The 20,414-nt window shown below is 39.8% G+C and overlaps 1 protein-coding gene across 1 annotated transcript in view; it reads left to right on the forward strand.

Moving 5' to 3' along the window:
* JARID2 (jumonji and AT-rich interaction domain containing 2) overlaps positions 1 to 20,414 on the forward strand; it is a 690,587-nt gene that overhangs the window by 467,159 nt on the left and 203,014 nt on the right. Inside the window, 1 exon segment of the mRNA XM_053714761.1 lies at positions 20,165 to 20,382. Within this exon segment, the coding sequence (XP_053570736.1) occupies positions 20,165 to 20,382 (218 nt within the window).

The following is a 20,414-nucleotide window of genomic DNA, read 5'->3' on the forward strand; positions in this document are numbered from 1 at the left end:
TCCATCCCTGATTTAAAGGGATATTAAACCCAATTTTTTTCTTTCATGACTCAGATGTAGAATACCATTTTAAAAAACTTTCTAATTTACTTCTATTATCTATTTTTATTCATTCTCTTGATATTCTTTCCTGAAAAGCATATTTAGATAGGCTCCGTAGCTTCTGATTGGTAGCTGCACTTAGATGCCTCATGTGATTGGCTCACCTATGTGTATTGCTATTTCTTTAACAAAAGATATCTAAAGAATTAAGCAAATTAGATAATAGAAGTAAATAGGAAATGGAATGTTGTTTAAAATTGTATTTTCTATCTGAATCATGAAAGAAAATGTTGTGGTTTAATGTCCCTTTAAAGCCTGCTGTAGTAAGATAGTCTTACACTCTTGGTTACTGTACTTTATGTACCCTCCTTTTGGATGGTATAAATAAATAAAAGATAATTTAAAAAATGTAGCCCAGTTTCAAAGACACAGTACATTGTGCTGCCAAATTTACATTTCTTCCAGAGGAGGGTGGCAAGTGTCCAAAAATCTAATGATATCAGTGTATACAAACAAAACTGTATATAGTTATAGTTTTTTTTACAACCACACTGTTTTTAACTCCATATCTAGCAAGATAAGTGACATGAATACACCAAGCACATGATATCTAGGGGGTCATGTTACCCTAGACTTGAAAACAAGCGTCTTATCTTTAGCATTAGGTGGGATTGCCTGATATACGGATTTAACTGTTTACGAGTGCCTTCCCATGGGTATTACTTTAGTCCTGGTGTATAACAATTTGCATGATTATATTGCATACATGCTATTGTCAGAGCCAAGTGAAAGAGGATGTCCTGCACGGTTTCAAAGAGCCCTCACACATTTATTTTATAGCCAACAATATGATAACCAGAGAGCCAGATTGCCCCTCAGTTAAAAGTGGAGTTTCTCTTGTTTCTAATGAGGGGTCACATGTCCCTTTGAGAGGCATAGGGGAGTTGAAGGGACAATAAACACTTTGAGGTTTTTATATAAAATGTTTGTGTATTGAAACAACTTTGCAATATATTTTCATTATTTATTCCTCTCCCCTTTCATATAATTTAGCTTTGAAAGTAGAGCAATTTATAATTCTAACTCTCAAACCTTGAAATGCACCCTTCTGATTTCTCAAGGCTATGCCTACATATCTGTCCCTAACAATTCACTTTATACAAACTTTACAACAGTGGCTAGCCTTGCTTTCTGCAGATTAAAGCACAGAGTTTGGCTATTGAAAAATAATTGTGGTAAAATGGATGTTAAAGGGACACTGAACAGAATTTTTTTTTTCTTTCGTGATTCAGATAGAGCATGCAATTTTAAGCAACTTTCTAATTTACTCCTATTATCAATTTTCTCCTGTTAAGTGTAGTCAGTCCACGGATCATCCATTACTTATGGAATATATCTCTTCCTAACAGGAAACTGCAAGAGAATTACCCAGCAGAGCTGCTATATAGCTCCTCCCCTCACATGTCATATTCAGTCATTCTCTTGCAGCCTAACTAAAAAGGAAGCTGTGAGAGATCTGTGGTGTTTTTTAACTTAGTTTATTTCTACAATCAAAAGTTTGTTATTTTAAATGGCACCGGAGTGTGCTGTTTATTCTCAGGCAGCATTAGAAGAAGAATCTGCCTGGGTTTTTTTCTATGGTCTTAGCAGACGTAACTAAGATCCACTGGCTGTTTCTCATCTGAGGAGTGAGGTAACTTCAGAGAAGGGGAATAACATGCAGGGCTCCCCTGCAACAAATGAGGTATGTGCAGTAATTTATTTTCTGAGGAATGGAATTGACTGAGAAAATACTGCTGATACCATTGTAAAGTAAGTTCAGCCTTAAATGCAGTGATAGCGACTGGTATCAGGCTGATGTGTGTGTGTACACTGAATGTATTTTTCTAAGGAATGGAATTGACTCTCAAAATACTGTTAATACTGAAATAATGTATGAGCCTTAACTGCAGTAAAAACGACTGGTAGCAGGCTTAATAATAATACATAACTTTCAAATGTATGTTTAAAACGTTTACTGGCTTGTTAATCGTTTTTGTGAGGTACTTGGTGATAAAACTTATTAGGGCATGATTTTTACCACATGGCCATTTTTGTTTTCTGCATAGAAACAGTTTCTGAGCTTCCCCACTGTTGTAATATGAGTGGGAGGGGCCTATTTTAGCGCTTTTTTGCGCAGTAAAAATTCAGTCACAATCTGTCTACTTCATCCTCCATGGTCCAGATCGTCTCTAGAGAGCTCAGGGGTCTTCAAAATCCATTTTGAGGGAGGTAATCAGGCACAGCAGTCCTGTGACAGTGTATTTGACTGTGAGAAAAACGTTAATTATATAATTGTTATCCGTTTTTGGGTACTAAGGGGTTAATCATCCATTTGCTGGTGGGTGCAATCCTTTGCTAACTTAATACATTTACTGTGAAAATTTGGTTGCTATAACTGTTTTGGTCATTGTTATTTCAACTGTGTCAGTTTTTCTGTGCTTCTTAAAGGCACAGTAACGTTTTTTATATTGCTTGTAAATTAATTTTGAAGTTTGCTAGTCTCATTGCTAGTTTGTTTAAACATGTCTGACTCAGATGAATCTCTTTGTTCACTATGTTTAAAGGCCAATGTGGAGCCCAATAGAAATTTGTGTACTAATTGCATTGATGCTACTTTAAATAAAAGTCAATCTTTACATGTAAAGAAATTATCACCAGACGACGAGGGGGAAGTTATGCCGACTAACTCTCCTCACGTGTCAGTACCCTCGCCTCCCGCTCAGGAGGTGCGTGATTTTGTGGCGCCAAGTACATCAGGGAGGCCCTTACAAATCACTTTGCAAGACATGGCTACTGTTATGACAGAAGTATTATCTAAGTTGCCAGAATTAAGAGGCAAGCGCGATAGCTCTGGGTTAAGGATAGAGCGCGCGGATGAGATGAGAGCCATGTCAGATACTGCGTCACAGTTTGCAGAACGTGAGGACGGAGAGCTTCATTCTGTGGGTGACGGATCTGATCCAGGGAGACTGGATTCAGAGATTTCCAATTTTAAATTTAAGCTAGAGAACCTCCGCACATTGCTAGGGGAGGTATTAGCGGCTCTGAATGATTGTAACACGGTTGCAATTCCAGAGAAATTATGTAGGTTGGATAGATACTATGCGGTACCGGTGTGTACTGACGTATTTCCTATACCAAAAAGGCTTACAGAGATTATTAGCAAGGAGTGGGATAGACCGGGTGTGCCTTTTACCCCTCCTCCCATATTTAGGAAAATGTTTCATATTGACGCCACCACACGAGACTTATGGCAGACGGTCCCTAAGGTGGAGGGAGCAGTTTCTACTTTAGCTAAGCGTACCACTATCCCGGTGGAGGATAGTTGTGCCTTTTCAGATCCAATGGATAAAAAATTAGAGGGTTACCTTAAGAAAATGTTTGTTCAACAAGGTTTTATTTTACAGCCCCTCGCATGCATTGCGCCTGTCACTGCTGCGGCAGCATTCTGGTTTGAGTCTCTGGAAGAGGCCATTCGCTCAGCTCCATTGGATGAAATAATCAACAAGCTTAAAACACTTAAGCTAGCTAACGCATTTGTTTCTGATGCCGTTGTGCATTTAACCAAACTTACGGCTAAGAACTCCGGATTCGCCATCCAAGCGCGCAGAGCGCTATGGCTTAAATCCTGGTCAGCTGACGTGACTTCTAAATCTAAATTGCTTAATATTCCTTTCAAAGGGCAGACCTTATTCGGGCCCGGCTTGAAAGAAATTATTGCTGACATTACGGGAGGTAAGGGCCATGCTCTACCTCAGGACAGGGCCAAATCAAAGGCCAAACGGTCTAATTTTCGTGCCTTTCGTAACTTCAAGGCAGGAGCAGCATCAACTTCCTCCGCTCCAAGACAGGAAGGAGCTGTTGCTCGTTACAGGCAGGGCTGGAAAGTTAACCAGTCCTGGAACAGGGGCAAGCAGGCCAAGAAACCTGCTGCTGCCCCCAAAACAGCATGAAGAGAGGGCCCCCTATCCGGAAACGGATCTAGTGGGGGGCAGACTTTCTCTCTTCGCCCAAGCTTTGGGCAAGAGATGTCCAGGATCCCTGGGCGTTGGAGATCATATCTCAGGGATATCTCCTGGACTTCAAAACTTCTCCTCCACGGGGGAGATTTCATCTTTCAAGGTTATCAGCAAACCAAATAAAGAAAGAGGCGTTTCTACGCTGTGTACAAGACCTCTTACTAATGGGGGTAATCCACCCAGTTCCGCGGACGGAACACGGGCAGGGATTCTATTCAAACCTATTTGTGGTTCCCAAGAAAGAGGGAACCTTCAGACCAATCTTGGACTTAAAAATCCTAAACAAATTTCTAAGAGTTCCATCATTCAAAATGGAAACTATTCGAACCATCCTTCCCATGATCCAAGAGGGTCAGTACATGACCACAGTGGACCTAAAGGATGCCTACCTTCACATACCGATTCACAAGGACCATTACCGGTATCTGAGATTTGCCTTCCTAGACAGGCATTACCAGTTTATAGCTCTTCCCTTCGGATTAGCTACAGCTCCAAGAATCTTTACAAAAATTCTAGGATCACTTCTGGCAGTACTAAGACCGCGAGGCATAGCGGTGACTCCGTACCTAGACGACATTCTGATACAAGCGTCAAGTTTTCAAACTTCCAAGTCTCATACAGAGATAGTTCTGGCATTTCTGAGGTCGCATGGGTGGAAGGTGAACGTGGAAAAGAGTTCTCTATTACCACTTACAAGAGTTCCCTTTCTAGGGACTCTTATAGATTCTGTAGAGATGAAAATTTACCTGACAGAGGCCAGGTTATTAAAACTTCTAAATGCTTGCCGTGTCCTTCACTCCATTCCACACCCGTCAGTAGCTCAGTGCATGGAAGTAATTGGCTTAATGGTAGCGGCAATGGACATAGTACCATTTGCGCGCCTGCATCTCAGACCGCTGCAATTGTGCATGCTAAGTCAGTGGAACGGGGATTACTCAGATTTGTCCCCCCTACTAAATCTGGATCAAGAGACCAGAGATTCTCTTCTATGGTGGCTTTCTCGGCCACATCTGTCCAAGGGGATTACCTTTCGCAGGCCAGATTGGACGATTGTAACAACAGACGCCAGCCTTCTAGGCTGGGGAGCAGTCTGGAATTCCCTGAAAGCTCAGGGATTATGGACTCAGGAGGAGAAACTCCTCCCAATAAATATTCTGGAGTTAAGAGCAATATTCAATGCTCTCCTAGCTTGGCCTCAGTTAGCAACTCTGAGGTTCATCAGATTTCAGTCGGACAACATCACGACTGTGGCTTACATCAACCATCAAGGGGGAACCAGAAGTTCCCTAGCGATGTTGGAAGTCTCAAAGATAATTCGCTGGGCAGAGTTTCACTCTTGCCACCTGTCAGCGATCTACATCCCAGGCGTGGAGAACTGGGAGGCGGATTTTCTAAGTCGCCAGAATTTTCATTCGGGGGAGTGGGAGCTTCATCCGGAGGTCTTTGCTCAACTGATTCGTCGTTGGGGCAAACCAGATCTGGATCTCATGGCGTCTCGTCAGAACGCCAAGCTTCCTTGTTACGGATCCAGGTCCAGGGACCCGGGAGCGGTGCTGATAGATGCTCTGACAGCCCCTTGGGTCTTTAACATGGCTTATGTGTTTCCACCATTCCCGATGCTTCCTCGTTTGATTGCCAAGATCAAACAGGAGAGAGCTTCGGTGATTCTGATAGCGCCTGCGTGGCCACGCAGGACCTGGTATGCAGACCTAGTGGACATGTCGTCCTGTCCACCGTGGTCTCTGCCTCTGAGACAGGACCTTCTAATTCAGGGTCCTTTCAAACATCCAAATCTAATTTCTCTGAGGCTGACTGCATGGAGATTGAACGCTTGATTCTATCAAAGCGTGGCTTCTCGGAGTCGGTTATTGATACCTTAATACAGGCTAGGAAGCCTGTTACCAGAAAAATTTACCATAAGATATGGCGTAAATATTTACATTGGTGCGAATCCAAGAGTTACTCATGGAGTAAGGTTAGGATTCCTAGGATATTGTCCTTTCTACAAGAGGGTTTAGAAAAGGGCTTATCTGCTAGTTCGTTAAAGGGACATATTTCTGCTCTGTCTATTCTTCTACACAAACGTCTGGCTGAAGTTCCAGACTTTCAGGCTTTCTGTCAGGCTTTAACTAGGATTAAGCCTGTGTTTAAGTCTGTTGCTCCGCTGTGGAGTTTAAACTTAGTTCTTAATGTTCTTCAAGGCGCTCCATTTGAACCCCTTCATTCCATTGATATCAAGCTGTTATCTTGGAAAGTTCTGTTTTTGATGGCTATTTCCTCGGCTCGAAGAGTCTCTGAGTTATCTGCCTTACATTGTGATTCTCCTTATCTGATTTTTCATTCAGACAAGGTAGTCCTGCGTACTAAACCTGGGTTCTTACCTAAGGTAGTTACTAACAGGAATATCAATCAAGAGATTGTTGTTCCATCTCTGTGTCCTAACCCTTCTTCAAAGAAGGAACGACTTTTGCATAATCTGGACGTAGTCCGTGCCCTGAAATTCTATTTGCAGGCAACTAAAGATTTTCATCAAACTTCTTCCCTGTTTGTCGTTTACTCTGGACAGAGGAGAGGTCAAAAGGCTTCGGCTACCTCTCTCTCTTTTTGGCTTCGTAGCATAATACGCTTAGCCTATGAGACTGCTGGACAGCAACCTCCTGAAAGGATTACAGCTCATTCTACTAGAGCTGTGGCTTCCACCTGGGCCTTTAAAAATGAGGCCTCTGTTGAACAGATTTGCAAGGCTGCGACTTGGTCTTCGCTTCACACTTTTTCAAAATTTTACAAATTTGACACTTTTGCTTCCTCGGAGGCTATTTTTGGGAGAAAGGTACTTCAGGCAGTGGTTCCTTCTGTTTAATGTTCCTGCCTTGTCCCTCCCTTCATCCGTGTACTTTAGCTTTGGTATTGGTATTCCATAAGTAATGGATGATCCGTGGACTGACTACACTTAACAGGAGAAAACATAATTTATGCTTACCTGATAAATTCCTTTCTCCTGTAGTGTAGTCAGTCCACGGCCCGCCCTGTTTTCACGGCAGGTCTAAATTTTAATTAAATTCCAGTCACCACTGTACCCTATGGTTCCTCCTTTCTCGTCTGCTTTGGTCGAATGACTGAATATGACATGTGAGGGGAGGAGCTATATAGCAGCTCTGCTGGGTAATTCTCTTGCAGTTTCCTGTTAGGAAGAGATATATTCCATAAGTAATGGATGATCCGTGGACTGACTACACTACAGGAGAAAGGAATTTATCAGGTAAGCATAAATTATGTTTTTCTTCGTTCTCTTGCTATCTTTATTTGAAAAAGGCTTTTTTCTTGGTTTAGAACTCTGGACAGCACTTTATTATTGGTGGATGAATTTATTCACCAATCAGCAAGGACAACCCAGGTTGTTAACCAAAAATGGTCCGGCAAGAGAATAAAGTTAATTTGATAATAGGAGTAAATTAGAAAGTTACTTAAAATTTCATGCTCTATCTGAATCACGAAAGAAAAAATTTGGGTTCAGTGTCCCTTTAACTTGCTTTAAAAACTTTAAGCCTTGGCTGATATGTTATTGTAGAGCAACTTAACATAAATGTCTTAAAAGGACACTGTAGCCAAAAAAATTATTTTGTGATTCAGATAGAGCATGCAATTTTAAGTAACTTTCTAATTTGCTCCTATTATCAAATTGTCTTCATTTTATTAGTATGTTTATTTGAAAAGCAAGAATATAAGTTTAGGTGCCAGCCAATTTTAGGTGAACAACCTGGGTTGTCCTTGCTGATTGGACAGCACCTTTAAACAAGTGCTGTCCATGGTTCTGAACCCACAATTTGCTGGCTCCTTAGCTGAGATGACTTCTTTTCAAATAAAGATTGCAAGAGAATGAAGAAAAATTGATAATATAAGTAAATTAGAAAGTTGCTTACAATTACATGCTCTTACAATTACATGCTCTATCTGAATCATGAAAGAAGAAAAATGGGTTCAGTGTACCTTTAAATAATTATAACGTGTTTACCGCCCCTTTAAAGGGAGATTCTAATGCAAAAAGTGCATGTTTTAATTTGTTGTCAGAGCATAGTTTTTGAATTAACGTCCCTAGGTTACTATTTGTTTAAATCCTGCAAAGAGGTTACACATAGGCAAAATCCCACTCTTGCTTGCAAACATTGCAGCTCCCAAAAAGAACTTGGCCAATAAGTCAATCAACAGAAGCAGTTGCATATAGCTGCAAATCACCAGCAGTTTTCTCTTTGGGAGCTTCAATGCATGCAGGACGCAAACAGGATTTTTTAATTATGTGTTTAACCCCTTTGCAAGGGCTAAATCACAAATAGGGTCAGTAATGCAAAAATGAAGTACTCCAATGAATGAGAGAATTTCACTTGCCACTTTAGCCAAATGGACGTAGGTACTACTTCACACATTACTTTGCCCAGCATACTGTGTTGACGTAGTACCTATGTCCAACGCTTTGGCGTATACTGCTGTCCCCGCTGTCAGCTTAGGTTTAAGGGGGGCGAGGGAAGACTTCTTAAAGCAAAGTAATTTAATCATTTATTTCACTAATGTGCACTAGATTAATTGCACATATATATAGCAGCTACTCATTCTTCATCAATCTTCATCTTTTATTTCTCCCCCCCACCCTATTTGCTCACATTTTGTTTGATTGGGAACACAAACAATGCCAGTTAAATCTAGCTTTATTGAATATCAGGTCCTTACATATTTCTCCCCAAACAGCTGCTTTTCATTACTCTCTGAAAAAGGGTCATCAAGGTAATAGAACTTAGTCAAAATAATCACGTGCACAGCTCGGTGTTGCCAGGCAGAAAACATCTATTAAATATGAACATTCTTCCATTGTGCATATGTTTCTTTCTGGAAATAATGATCCAGCTGGGCTAACATCTCCATATTCCCTTTTACCATAACTAATTAACTGCACAGTGACTGAGATGGAATTGCACAGCTGTGTGCGCATCACATGGAATCTTAATAGCTTGCTGTCTTTTTAGATATCTACTTTGGTATGGTATGCACATATAAAATCTAGCTAGAGTCTTTTTTTTTTGTTTTTTTGCTTCAAGCTGTTCAGCTGATCTCCTGTCTGCCCGGATTGTGCTGAAGACTTCATTCCTTGTTTTCTTATGACCTCACATGTTTGCAATCTGAGAGCTCTACAGCCCAATAACTGCTGTTCCATTTTGTTATGCTTGTCCTTGTGTGTATAATATGAGAGATTTTTTATCACGTTTCATTTGCAGCTTCTGAGACACTGTGGTGAAGACTCACAAAGAGCAAGTCTGCAACCACAAATTGAAGAAGGTTACAGAAATATATCAACCCGTTCAGTGTATTTGACAGGCTCTGCTTTTGTGCAATTGGTTGCTCGAGAACAGGGGGGATTGCACAAAAGAGCTCTTGTTCAGCCTCAAATATTGCCAAGCTACGCTGCATCGCAAGTGATAATTGTGGACAGGTTCTCTGATTGAGAACATGTCCGCCTGCAGCTTGATACATATAGATAATATCAATATATATTGATAATATAGATCTATATCACTCTCCATCTCACCATCTATTCTCCCTATCTCTCTAGCTCTCTTTCCCTCTATCTCACTTTTCTTTTTTTCTTTTTTAAAATGCAGTCCTAGCTGTTTGGCACTTCTTACTGACTCACCATGTAAACAACTGGATTGCCCATGGGTTTGGAATTTATTTGGAGAAAGGGCAAGTAATTTTGTCAGCACTAGCATCTTCAGTTCTTTGCTAATTGGCTAATGAAAAGAAGGGATACAAGTCCTATACACTTCATGTTTCATGACAAGTATAATTTTTAGATTAGTATTTATTTTTTAGACAAAAAAATGTGTGCATCAAAATATATATATATATATATATATATATATATATATATATATATATATATATATATATATATATTATGTTTGTGTGTACACAGAGTATATTATGGTTCAAGTGGCACTATGTAACACACTTGCTGTGGCAAAGTGCCCAGATGCATCAGAGTTTTGTATTTTTTAGTTAATAACACTCTGGCTCAATACCCACCATATGGATTATCATCAGGCAATGCCCCTTCTTTTCTTTTTTAAGACACGATGAGTCCACGGATCATCTTTATTACTAATGGGATATTCACCTCCTGGTCAGCAGGAGGAGGCAAAGAGCACTACAGCAGAGCTGTTAAATAGCTCCTCCCCTCCCCCCACTCCAGTCATTCTCTTTGCCTACGTTAGTGATAGGAAGAGGGAAAGGTTTTTCAAGCAGTGGTGCCTTCCGTTTAGGTTCCCTGTCTTGTCCCTCCCGTATCATCTGTGTACTCTAGCTTGGGTATTGATTCCCATTAGTAATTAAGATGATCCATGGACTCATTGTGTCTTAAAAAAGAAAAGAAAATTTATGCTTACCTGATAAATTTATTTATTTTTTGACACGATGAGTCCACGGCCTGCCCTGTGTTTTTAGACAGGTTGTGGGTTATTGTAAACTTCAGACACCTCTGCACCTTGGCTTTTCCTTTCTCTTCCTAACTTCGGTCGAATGACTGGAGTGGGAGGGAGGGGAGGAGCGATTTAACAGCTCTGCTGTGGTGCTCTTTGCCTCCTCCTGCTGACCAGGAGGTGAATATCCCATTAGTAATTAAGATGATCCATGGACTCATCGTGTCAAAAAAGAAATAAATTTATCAGGTAACCATAAATTTTCTTTTTTTTTTTCAATTCTGAAAGTGAATTCACAATGGATGTTTTCTTTCTAATGACACGGTGAGTCCACAGATCATCATCAATTACTTTTGGGACTATGACTCCTGGCCAGCAGGAGGAGGCAAAGAGCACCACAGCAGAGCTGTTAAGTATCACTTCCTTTCCAACAACCCCCAGTCATTCTCTTTGCCTTCAGTGCAAGGAGGAGGTGAAGTGTTTAGTGTCTGATGAAAATTGGATTAATTTCTCTTCAAGCTAATTTTTTTTATTTTGAAGGCCAGAGTAGGCTTACTCTGACTTCCCTCTCAAGTTTGGGTGTAGCTGTACCCCAAGTTTATTTTCTTCAGTAGGGCAGTGTTGGCTTTAAAGCAGTTGGGAACTTGTATTGTGGTCCTTGCTGTGTTTTTCCCTAACATAATTGCTGCCCAGAGTATAGAAGGCCCCTGTGAGGAGTGGCATCCTCTCACGCCGGATTGACTGTCCTCCTGCCGGACAGCTAGATGCAGGTAAGTGCCTTTTGTTCTTCTAGCAAGATGGGCACTTAAGAACTCTGCATTATTATGGAACATATTTATATTCTGTATCAGGATATTTCAAGGCAGGGGAGCGGGCACTTCTTCTAATGTGACTGGAGACAGGGTTATTACCTTCAAGGAATGGAGGTATATACCTTTTCTTAGTGTGGGCCGAGCAAGCTTTTGTTTGAGTCATGGCTTGTTTGTGGTATTATATGCTACGAAATATTATAGACGTTATGCTCCGTATAAGTTTAACAGTAACAGTCTTCAGTCTCCTTATGGTGGATGAGCTGTTAGTTTTGCTAACTTTTTAATTATACAATGCTTTGCAATGCATTTTTAATTGTCGGCACGATCCTCCGCCATTACACATTTCTGTGGCAGGAAGGATTCTGCAGTATGCAGAGTAAAGGTTATTTATTCTGTTTGTCACTTATGCCTGGATAGGGTCGGCAGCACACATGTATTGTGAGAATCCTATGGAGCGCTACGGTCCTCCGCCATTAATACATTTCTGTGACAGGAAGGACTCTGCAGTATGCAGAACCAGTTTAATGCATGTATTCTTTTTGACACACGTTTTGTGGAAATCCTTTAGAGCGATACAGTCCTCCGCCATTATACATTTCTGTGGCGGGTATGTCTCTGCAGTACGCAGACTACGTGGAGCGTGCGCTTGCATAGTGTTAGGATTTAGTTGGCGTGTTCAGTTTTCCATTTTGACAGGTGAAACGGCTTCTTCCTCGCGGCATTTATTCATTAGGTTGAATAGCAGAACTTGTCGTTTTGTTTCCAGGAATATAGTTTAGACACCTCAGTCAGTCTGGGGTGTAGGTTGGCTTTATTTTTTGTGCGCTGTGTTTGTGCTCACTAACTTTACTTTTTTAAAGTGACAGTTCATTATTGAATAAAGAATATCTTTTTATTTCTATAATGACATATTCTGACATTCATGTTGGTTGTTAGGCACAAATTGTTTTCTCTATGCATTTTATTTTATTACAGTTTTTTATTAAGTGTCAGCTAACTTACCTAAGGGACAATTTTAACTTTTCAAGTTTTTAAATATTTCTTTCCTTGCCTTGTGTTCTTTTAGAAAAGGGCTTTGTTGTTTTCTTCATGCTGGCTTACCTTTGGAAGGCGCAAGCAGTGAACGTGGATTGTTGGTTTGTTCTTCTTATTTGGGGCAAACAATATACAATACTTTGTTAAGCCATGTTTTCACTTATCTCTGGAGATAGAGAGAGAGCATTGCTTCTGAGCCCATTGTCTCCCAGGATGATGCTGTTTAGGTGGTGCCACAGCTTTCTCCTGTAACGTCCCTAGCCACTATGGCATCACATGCAGTGCCTGCAGTTCCTCACTAAATCTCCTAGAGGAGTTTTTTGCCTACAGAAATTTCTGCCCAGGTATCTCCTGCGGTTCCTGTGGCATGGTCTGATTTTCCTATCATAAGGGATATCGCAAGAGGAAAATTAAAAATTCAGATAGTAGGGTTCTGTCCGCTTGCTGCTACACAGGTTGTCTTTCCTCATAGATATGATGAGGATACTTCGGTAGTCTCTGAGGGTGAAATCTCAGATTCAGACAGTACATTTCCTTTATCTGATGCTGAAGTAGTATTCTTCAGATTTAAGCTTATTCACCTTCGTGTATGGTTAAAGGAGGTTTTTGGCTTTTACGGGCGACTTCAATACGCCTATCGTTGTCAACCCCACAGAGTTTCGTCAACTTCATAGTTGCTTGATGTTTCTTCTCTGTGGATATGTTTCCTGTTCCAGTCCATGCTTGGAGTTTTTATCCAGGAATGAGAGAAGTCCGGGTTTTCGTTTCCCTGTCTTCTTAAAGAAGATTTAGCCAGGACACGGTGCCTTAAGGCGGACCAGATAGCAAGAGGCATTTTCTACTCTGGCTAGAAAATTTGCATCCCTATAGAGGATAGCTGCTCTTTTTAGGATCAATGGATTTAGCTAAAGACTTTTATGGAGGTTGTATTGCCTCTGTATCAAGTGCAGCATCTTATTAATGGGTCGCTTTGTCTGTTTTTATTTGAGTGGAGTTCCCTTTGAAGAGAACCAGAACAGAATTAAGGCTCCTAAGCCAATTCCTTTATGTCTGATGTTTCCAGGCTAGTCATTAAGCTAGGTGCGAAGTTATCTGGCTTTGCCGCGCTAGCCCGCAGATCTTTGTGTAGCGAGGCAGTTTCATAATCTGAAGCCCTTGAGTTAGGCCTCACATTTTCAAAATCCTTTTAGATTTTTCTTCTGAACCCAGATTTCTGGTGTTTTCCTTACAAGGGTAAGACCTTGTTTGATCCTGATCTAAGAGATGAAAGGTTTGCCTCCAATACAGAACTATTGGGAGGCTGATGCTCTCTGGATTTCTTCAAACATGGGTATGACATGTCCCGGATAGACAGCGGGCTTAGTGCCTCAGGGTTTCTAAATAGAATCAAACCCTTACTCCCAGGTGCAGATTCCATCTTTTTTTTTATCTGCGGACCAGATAGCAGAGAGGTGTTTTCATTGTTTTTGGGATCTTTTTTCCTGGGAGCACAGTTTCGTGTATAGCAACAGGGTTTAGGATTTTATTCAGCCTGTTCATGGTTCCCAGAAAAGTGGGAACTTTTCGTCCTAGCTTAGACCTTAAAGGACCATTATACACTCAATTTTTCTTTGCATTAATGTGTTGTAGATGATCTATTTATAAAGCCCATAAAGTTTTTTTTTTTTTTTTTTTTTTTTAAATCTATAATTTTGCTTATTTTTAAATAACATTGATCTGATTTTCAGACTCCTAACCAAGCCCCAAAGTTTTATTTGAATACTGTCAGCTACCTTCTCCAGCTTGCTCCCGTTTGTGTAAAGGGTCTTTTCATATGCAAAAGAAGGGGGAGTGGGGGAGTGTCTTATTTCCCACTTGCAGTGGGCTTTTCAACAGAGCTAAATTGAAAGCTTCTAAGTACGTTTTTAAACAATTTTATACTGGATTTTTATATCAGTATCTGTGCATCTTATTCTTTATAGTAGTGTCTATTACATGCAGTTTTATGAAAATGAGTGTATACTGTCCCTTTAAGTGTCTCAGCTAGTTTTTTTTCTCAGTGTTCCATCCTTCAAAATGGAATCCTTTGGTTTTCATTCTTGCTTTGGTGTAAGATGGTCAATTTGTGATGATCATAGACCTGGAGGATGCTTATCTTCAAGCTCCTGAGTTTTGTCATTCTGTCAAACATTTTCAGTTTGGCGCCCTTCCTCAAAGTAGTCTAGCTGCAGACTGGAGCTCCACTCTAGACAGGAAACATGTGACCTCCACCGACTCTAGACAGGAAACATGTGACCTACACTCAAATCTTTTTTTTTTATAATCAACTTTAATGTAACAAGCAACCTATAGACAATCATTCTGAAAACGAAAAAATGTTCAGCTTTCTTATTCTTCTTAATGTGCACTCACAGTGGTTTATGCTGATTGTCATTTATAAGGTAACCACTGTGAGTGCACATTAAGAAGAACATGAAAGCTGTAAAATGTTTTGTTTTTTAGAATGATTGTCTATAGGTTGTTTGTTACATTAAAGTTGATTTAAAAAAAAAAAAAAAGCTTTGAGTGGAGGTCACATGTTTCCTGTCTAGAGTGGAGCTCCAGTCTGCAGCTAGACCCTTCTCCCCTTCCTGGACAACATATTGGTTCAGGCGCAGTCCTTCCAATAAGCACACTCTCTCATTCAGGGATCTTGTCTTTTTTTCGCTCCCATGGATGAGAAGTGAATATGAAAGGAGTTTCTTTGTTCCAACTACAGGAGTAGTTTTTCTTAGGGACCATAATAGTTTCCCTATCCCTGAACCTTTTTCTGACAGGCGGTCATAAAATCACGAAATTTCCATCTGGCCTCTTTATACATTTCTATTAGGCCTTCAGTGGCTTAAGGTATGGTCTTATGGTCTTTTTGTTGGACATCGTCCTTTGGCTCGTTCCATCCGAGAGTTCTACTGTTACGCATGCTCGGGTAGTAATATGGGGCCCAGGTGAATCTGTCTTAGAAGACAGGCTTTCTCAGGAGAGTCAGGGTTCTTACCCTGAAGATCTGCCTGGATGATAGTGTCACGGTCGTCAGCTATTTAAGCTAGGGATTATGGACTCGGGAGGAGTCTGTTTATCCATTACTCTTGGAGTTTAGATCAATATGCAATGTGCTGTTGATCAGTTGTCCTTAACCCGGTTTATCTGGTTCTAGTTGGACAATTTTTCCCCAGTGTTTTGCATAAACCCCCTGGGAGGAACTTGGGCGGACACTCACTATTGCTGTTTTCCTTACTTTTATTCCTGGTCTAACCCTTGTCTAAGTACGACTAGCTTCCTAGGTACATTTTGAGGTCTGGAGGTCAGCAAGCTGTCCTAATATGCAGCCTTTGGGATGTAATCTCTTCCTCCCTGAAGGTTGTTCCTGAAGGACATTCCGATTTGGGTACTTCCTTCATCCAAACTTGTATTCGCTAAGGCTTTCTGTTTGGTGTTCTGCAGTGGTCATTGTGACCTTGATTCAGGATCACAAGCATGTTACTGGTATTTTTCCATAGGGTATGACGTGAGTACCTTAGGGGGGAGATTCCAAGGGTTACTCTTGAAAGTAGAGTCAGGATCCTAGGATGTTCTCTTTTCTCCAGGAAGATCTGGAGAAGGGTTGTCATGGTCTGGCGTAGTCAGTATTCTGCATTTCTCTTGTTACACGTGTCTGACGGATGTTCCAGATTTGTTTTCTTGTCAGGCCCTGGTTACTCAGGCCTGTATTTTAGACAGTTGTTCCTATTGGAGCCTTTCCTTGTTTTTTAGTTTTTGCAACAGGCTCAGGTTGCACCATTGCATTCCGCAGATATTAAATTTTACCTTGAAAGGTTTTCTTTATTTCCATGTTGTTTTCTGCTCGGAGAGTTTTCAACTCTTGGCTGGCAGTGGGATTCTCCTTATCTCAGATTTCATTCGGATAAGGCAGTTCTTCATTTGGTTTTTCTTCCTAAGGTGGTTTCGGACAGGAATATTAATCAGGAAATTGTTGTTCCTTCACTTTGTCCTAATTCCTTTTTTTTTATAAGGATCGTCTATTACACAACTTAAACATTGTGCATGCTCTTAAAATTTACTTGCTGGCTACAAAGGACTTTGTCAGTCTTTGCTTTGGTTGTTTGCTTTTCTGGGACATATAAAGGTCAGAAAGCTACTGCCACTTCTCTTTCTTTTTGGTTGAGAAGTATTATTTGTTTGGCATATGAGACAGCTGAACAGCAGCCTCCTGAGAGAATTACAGCTCATTCCACCAGGGCGGTGTCTTTCTCGTGGGCCTTCAAGATGAGACGACTGTTGATCAGATCTGTAAGGCTGCGACTTGGTCTTCTTTGCTCCTTTGGGAGAGAGGTTTTTCAAGCAGTGGTGCTTTCTGTTTAGGTTACCTGTCTTGTCCCTCCCTTATCATCTGTGTCCTCTAGCTTGGGTATTGATTCCCAACAGTAATTGATGATGATCTGTGAACTCACCGTGTTAATAGAAAGAAAACAAAATTTATGCTTACCTGATGATAAATTTATTTATTTCTTGACACAATGAGTCCACGGCCCTCCCTGTTTTTCAGACAGTTTTTTTTTTATATAAACCTCAGACACCTCTGCACCTTGTGGTGTTTCCTTTCTCTCCTTTTCCTTCGGTCGAATGACTGGGAGTTTTGGGAAGGGAAGTGATACTTAAAGGGACATTATACACTCATTTTTTCTTTGCATAAATGTTTTGTAGATGATCTATTTATATAGCCCATAAAGTTGTTTTTTTTTAATGTATAGTTTTGCTTATTTTTAAATAACATTGCTCTGATTTTCAGACTCCTAACCAAGCCCCAAAGTCTTATGTGAATACTGTCAGCTACCTTCTCCAGCTTGCTCCTGTTTGTGTAAAGGGTCTTTTCATATGTAAAAGAAGGGGGAGGGGGGAGTGTCTTATTTACCACTTACAGTGGGCTTTCCAGCTACCTTTTCAACAGAGCCAAACTGACAGCTTCTAAGTAAGTTTTTAAACAGTTTTATACTGGATTTTTATATCAGTATCTTTGCATCTTATTCTTTATAGTAGTGTCTATTACATGCAGTTATATGAAAATGAGTGTATACTGTCCCTTTAAAGGGACATAATACTCATATGCTAAATCACTTGAAACTGATGCAGTATAACTGTAAAAAGCTGACAGGAAAATATCACCTGAGTATCTCTATGTAAAAAAGGAAGATATTTTACCTCACATTCTCCTCAGCTCAGCAGAGTAAGTTCTGTGTAATAAGTTATACTCAGCTGTTCCCAGCTGCAGGTAAAAAAAATAAAAACATGAAGAAATGAACAGCAGCCAATCAGCATCAGCAGTGCTGAGGTCATGAACTCTTACTGTGATCTCATGAGATTTGACTTAACTCTCATGAGATTTCATAGTAAGCTTCCTTTACCTGATTGGTGAAATAATATGAGAGTGCACGAAGCTCATCCTTTCAGTTGTCCCGGGACAGACATACTATTATGCTGCTTAGAAATCCTTTACAATGGGAGGTGGCTACTGAGGAACTTTTGAGGTAAAATATCTTTCTTTTTTACATAGAGATGTTCAGGTGATATTTTCTAATCAGCTTTTTACAGCTATGCTGCATCACTTTCAAGTGTTTAAACATTTGGGTATTATGGCCCTTTAACAGCTCTGCTGTGGTGCTCTTTGCCACCTCCTGCTGGCCAGGAGTGATATTCCCAACAGTAATTGATGATGATCCGTGGACTCACCGTGTCAAGAAAGAAAGAAATTTATCAGGTAAGCAAAAACTTTTGTATTACTAAAACTGGGTAGGAGCTATCCTTATTCTGCCCCCTCACCAATAAGTATTAGGAACAGTTTATACTTAAAGGGCCAGTATACTATAAAATTGTTTTTCCTTAATGTGTTTTCAATTACTTGTTATACCAGCTGCAGAGTATAAAATGTATGAGAAATTGCATTTTCAGGTTTGTGTATATGATTTAGTAGGTTTCGTGCTTTTAAACCACAACCTATTAAAATGGGTTGAGCTTGCAGGTAATATCAGATGTTATCACTTTTTGTACATACACGTGCTTCCTTATCTTATATTTATCTGTAAACACAAGTTCAATACTTAGAGAGAACAATGGAAATTAATTTTATTACTTAACTATCCTGCACTTCACTAGGAGTGTAATTTCTTCTGCTGGCTGTGTTTACTTAGGCTTGACAATAGCGTAGAATTCAGTATAGAAACTTTCATATAGGTGGGGATAAAACAGCTATTTCAAATGCGGAAATAAGGGTAAAGGGGCTACTTGTAAACAATTTAATACAAATAACCCTCACGATGAACAGATACTGCTGTTAGGCCGTTGTCAAAAAGCATTTATATGCAAACTGTGTCATACATAGGCAATTATATCCGTGTACACATAGAATACTAACATCATTCACTTCCAAAGTATCAGGCAAATTGTGAGTAAAACGAAACATTTATTTGTAAAAAATCAGACCTGGATGCATCAGTATTCACAGAGAGAACGAAATACCTCCGACCCTCTCTCGCGTCACCTTATGCATCCAAGTCTGAAATTTTTTTTTTACATTTTTTTTTTACTCACAATTTGCCTAATACTTTGCAAGTGAATGATGTTAGTATTCTATGTGTATACGGATCTAATTGCCTATGTCTTACACAGTTTGGATACAAATTATTTTTGACAAAGGCTTAACTGCAGTATCTGTTCATCATGAGTGTTATTTCAATTTAGCACATGAATTGGTTTTTAATAAGACAGCGTTTATTAATAAATTTAATTAAAAATTAAAATTAAAAAACGCTAAGTCTTATTAAAACCAATTCACGTGCTAAATAGCATTTTCCTTTTTTTTAACCTATCTATCATAGGTTTTTGTGTATATTTGTACATTATAATGCTAAAGCACACTTTTGGATAGTGACCTAATTAAACCATTGTGTACAACAAGGTTATCCAAAAGATATTTCCTCCCTTCTAGGACCACAAACCCTTATTCTTTTGCATTATATATAGAGCAATACATTTTTGAATGTTTAACAATTTAATACACACCAGGAGGAAAAACACATAGATTAAGTCTGCTCTGCATTGGCAATGTACTCCCGACCCTGAGCTAAGAACAACCAGTATAGTTGGTTGTATTAGTCCCAGTAAGCTACACACATACTATCCTTAATTGGTTCAGCAGCTATGTTCAGCTATGGAACCAGCAGTGCATTGCTGGTATGGAGCCAACAACACTGTGTTTAAACCCACTGTTGTGTTCCTGTTCAAGTTATTTTGTAATAAGAAGATGCTCTAGCACATTAGAGAATGCTCTTATTGCTTCTTGTTATTTTAGTACATTGAGATTTGATCTATATTTCTGCTTGATATGTTCCTAAAAGCCGAGTGAAGACAATGACCTGCATCAACATTTAAGAAGGATTTGTATTAATCATGCGATAGAAAGAACAGAAATGTAGAATCCAGACTTAATTGTACTTATTCTTTTTGTAATTAAACATATTTTTTCATTATTATAATTAATTTGTAAAGTGCTGGCCAATTTCTGTAGTGCTGAGTACATGAATATGGGTGGCCGATTCATGGCCAAAAAAAGAAAAATACAGATAAATAAAACAGACAAAATGAATAGAAGAGGAGGAGGGCTTTTCTCCAAATAACTTACAATCTACAGACAGACACAGTACTCCTTTTTGTTACTGATTATTTTATTTATTTTTTATAGTTTTTAATGGGTCGAAGGAGAAGGAATCTTCCCACAAACACAGAAGCAAAGAGGCCACCCCAGGGAAAGAAAGGCACCGTTACAAGAAATCTGAGAGCCGAAGAGAGTGCACTGCTGCTAACCATCGGCCTGCTTCACACACGGGCCCCTCTGCCAAAGGGCTCGCTGCTAATAACCACCACAGTCATCTTAGATCGGCTCAGGACTTAAGAAAACAGGTGAAGATTTTCCCTACTAGCTTTGTATGTTG

Source organism: Bombina bombina, chromosome 5 (assembly GCF_027579735.1).
Source record: "Bombina bombina isolate aBomBom1 chromosome 5, aBomBom1.pri, whole genome shotgun sequence".
Classification (NCBI taxonomy): domain Eukaryota; kingdom Metazoa; phylum Chordata; class Amphibia; order Anura; family Bombinatoridae; genus Bombina; species Bombina bombina.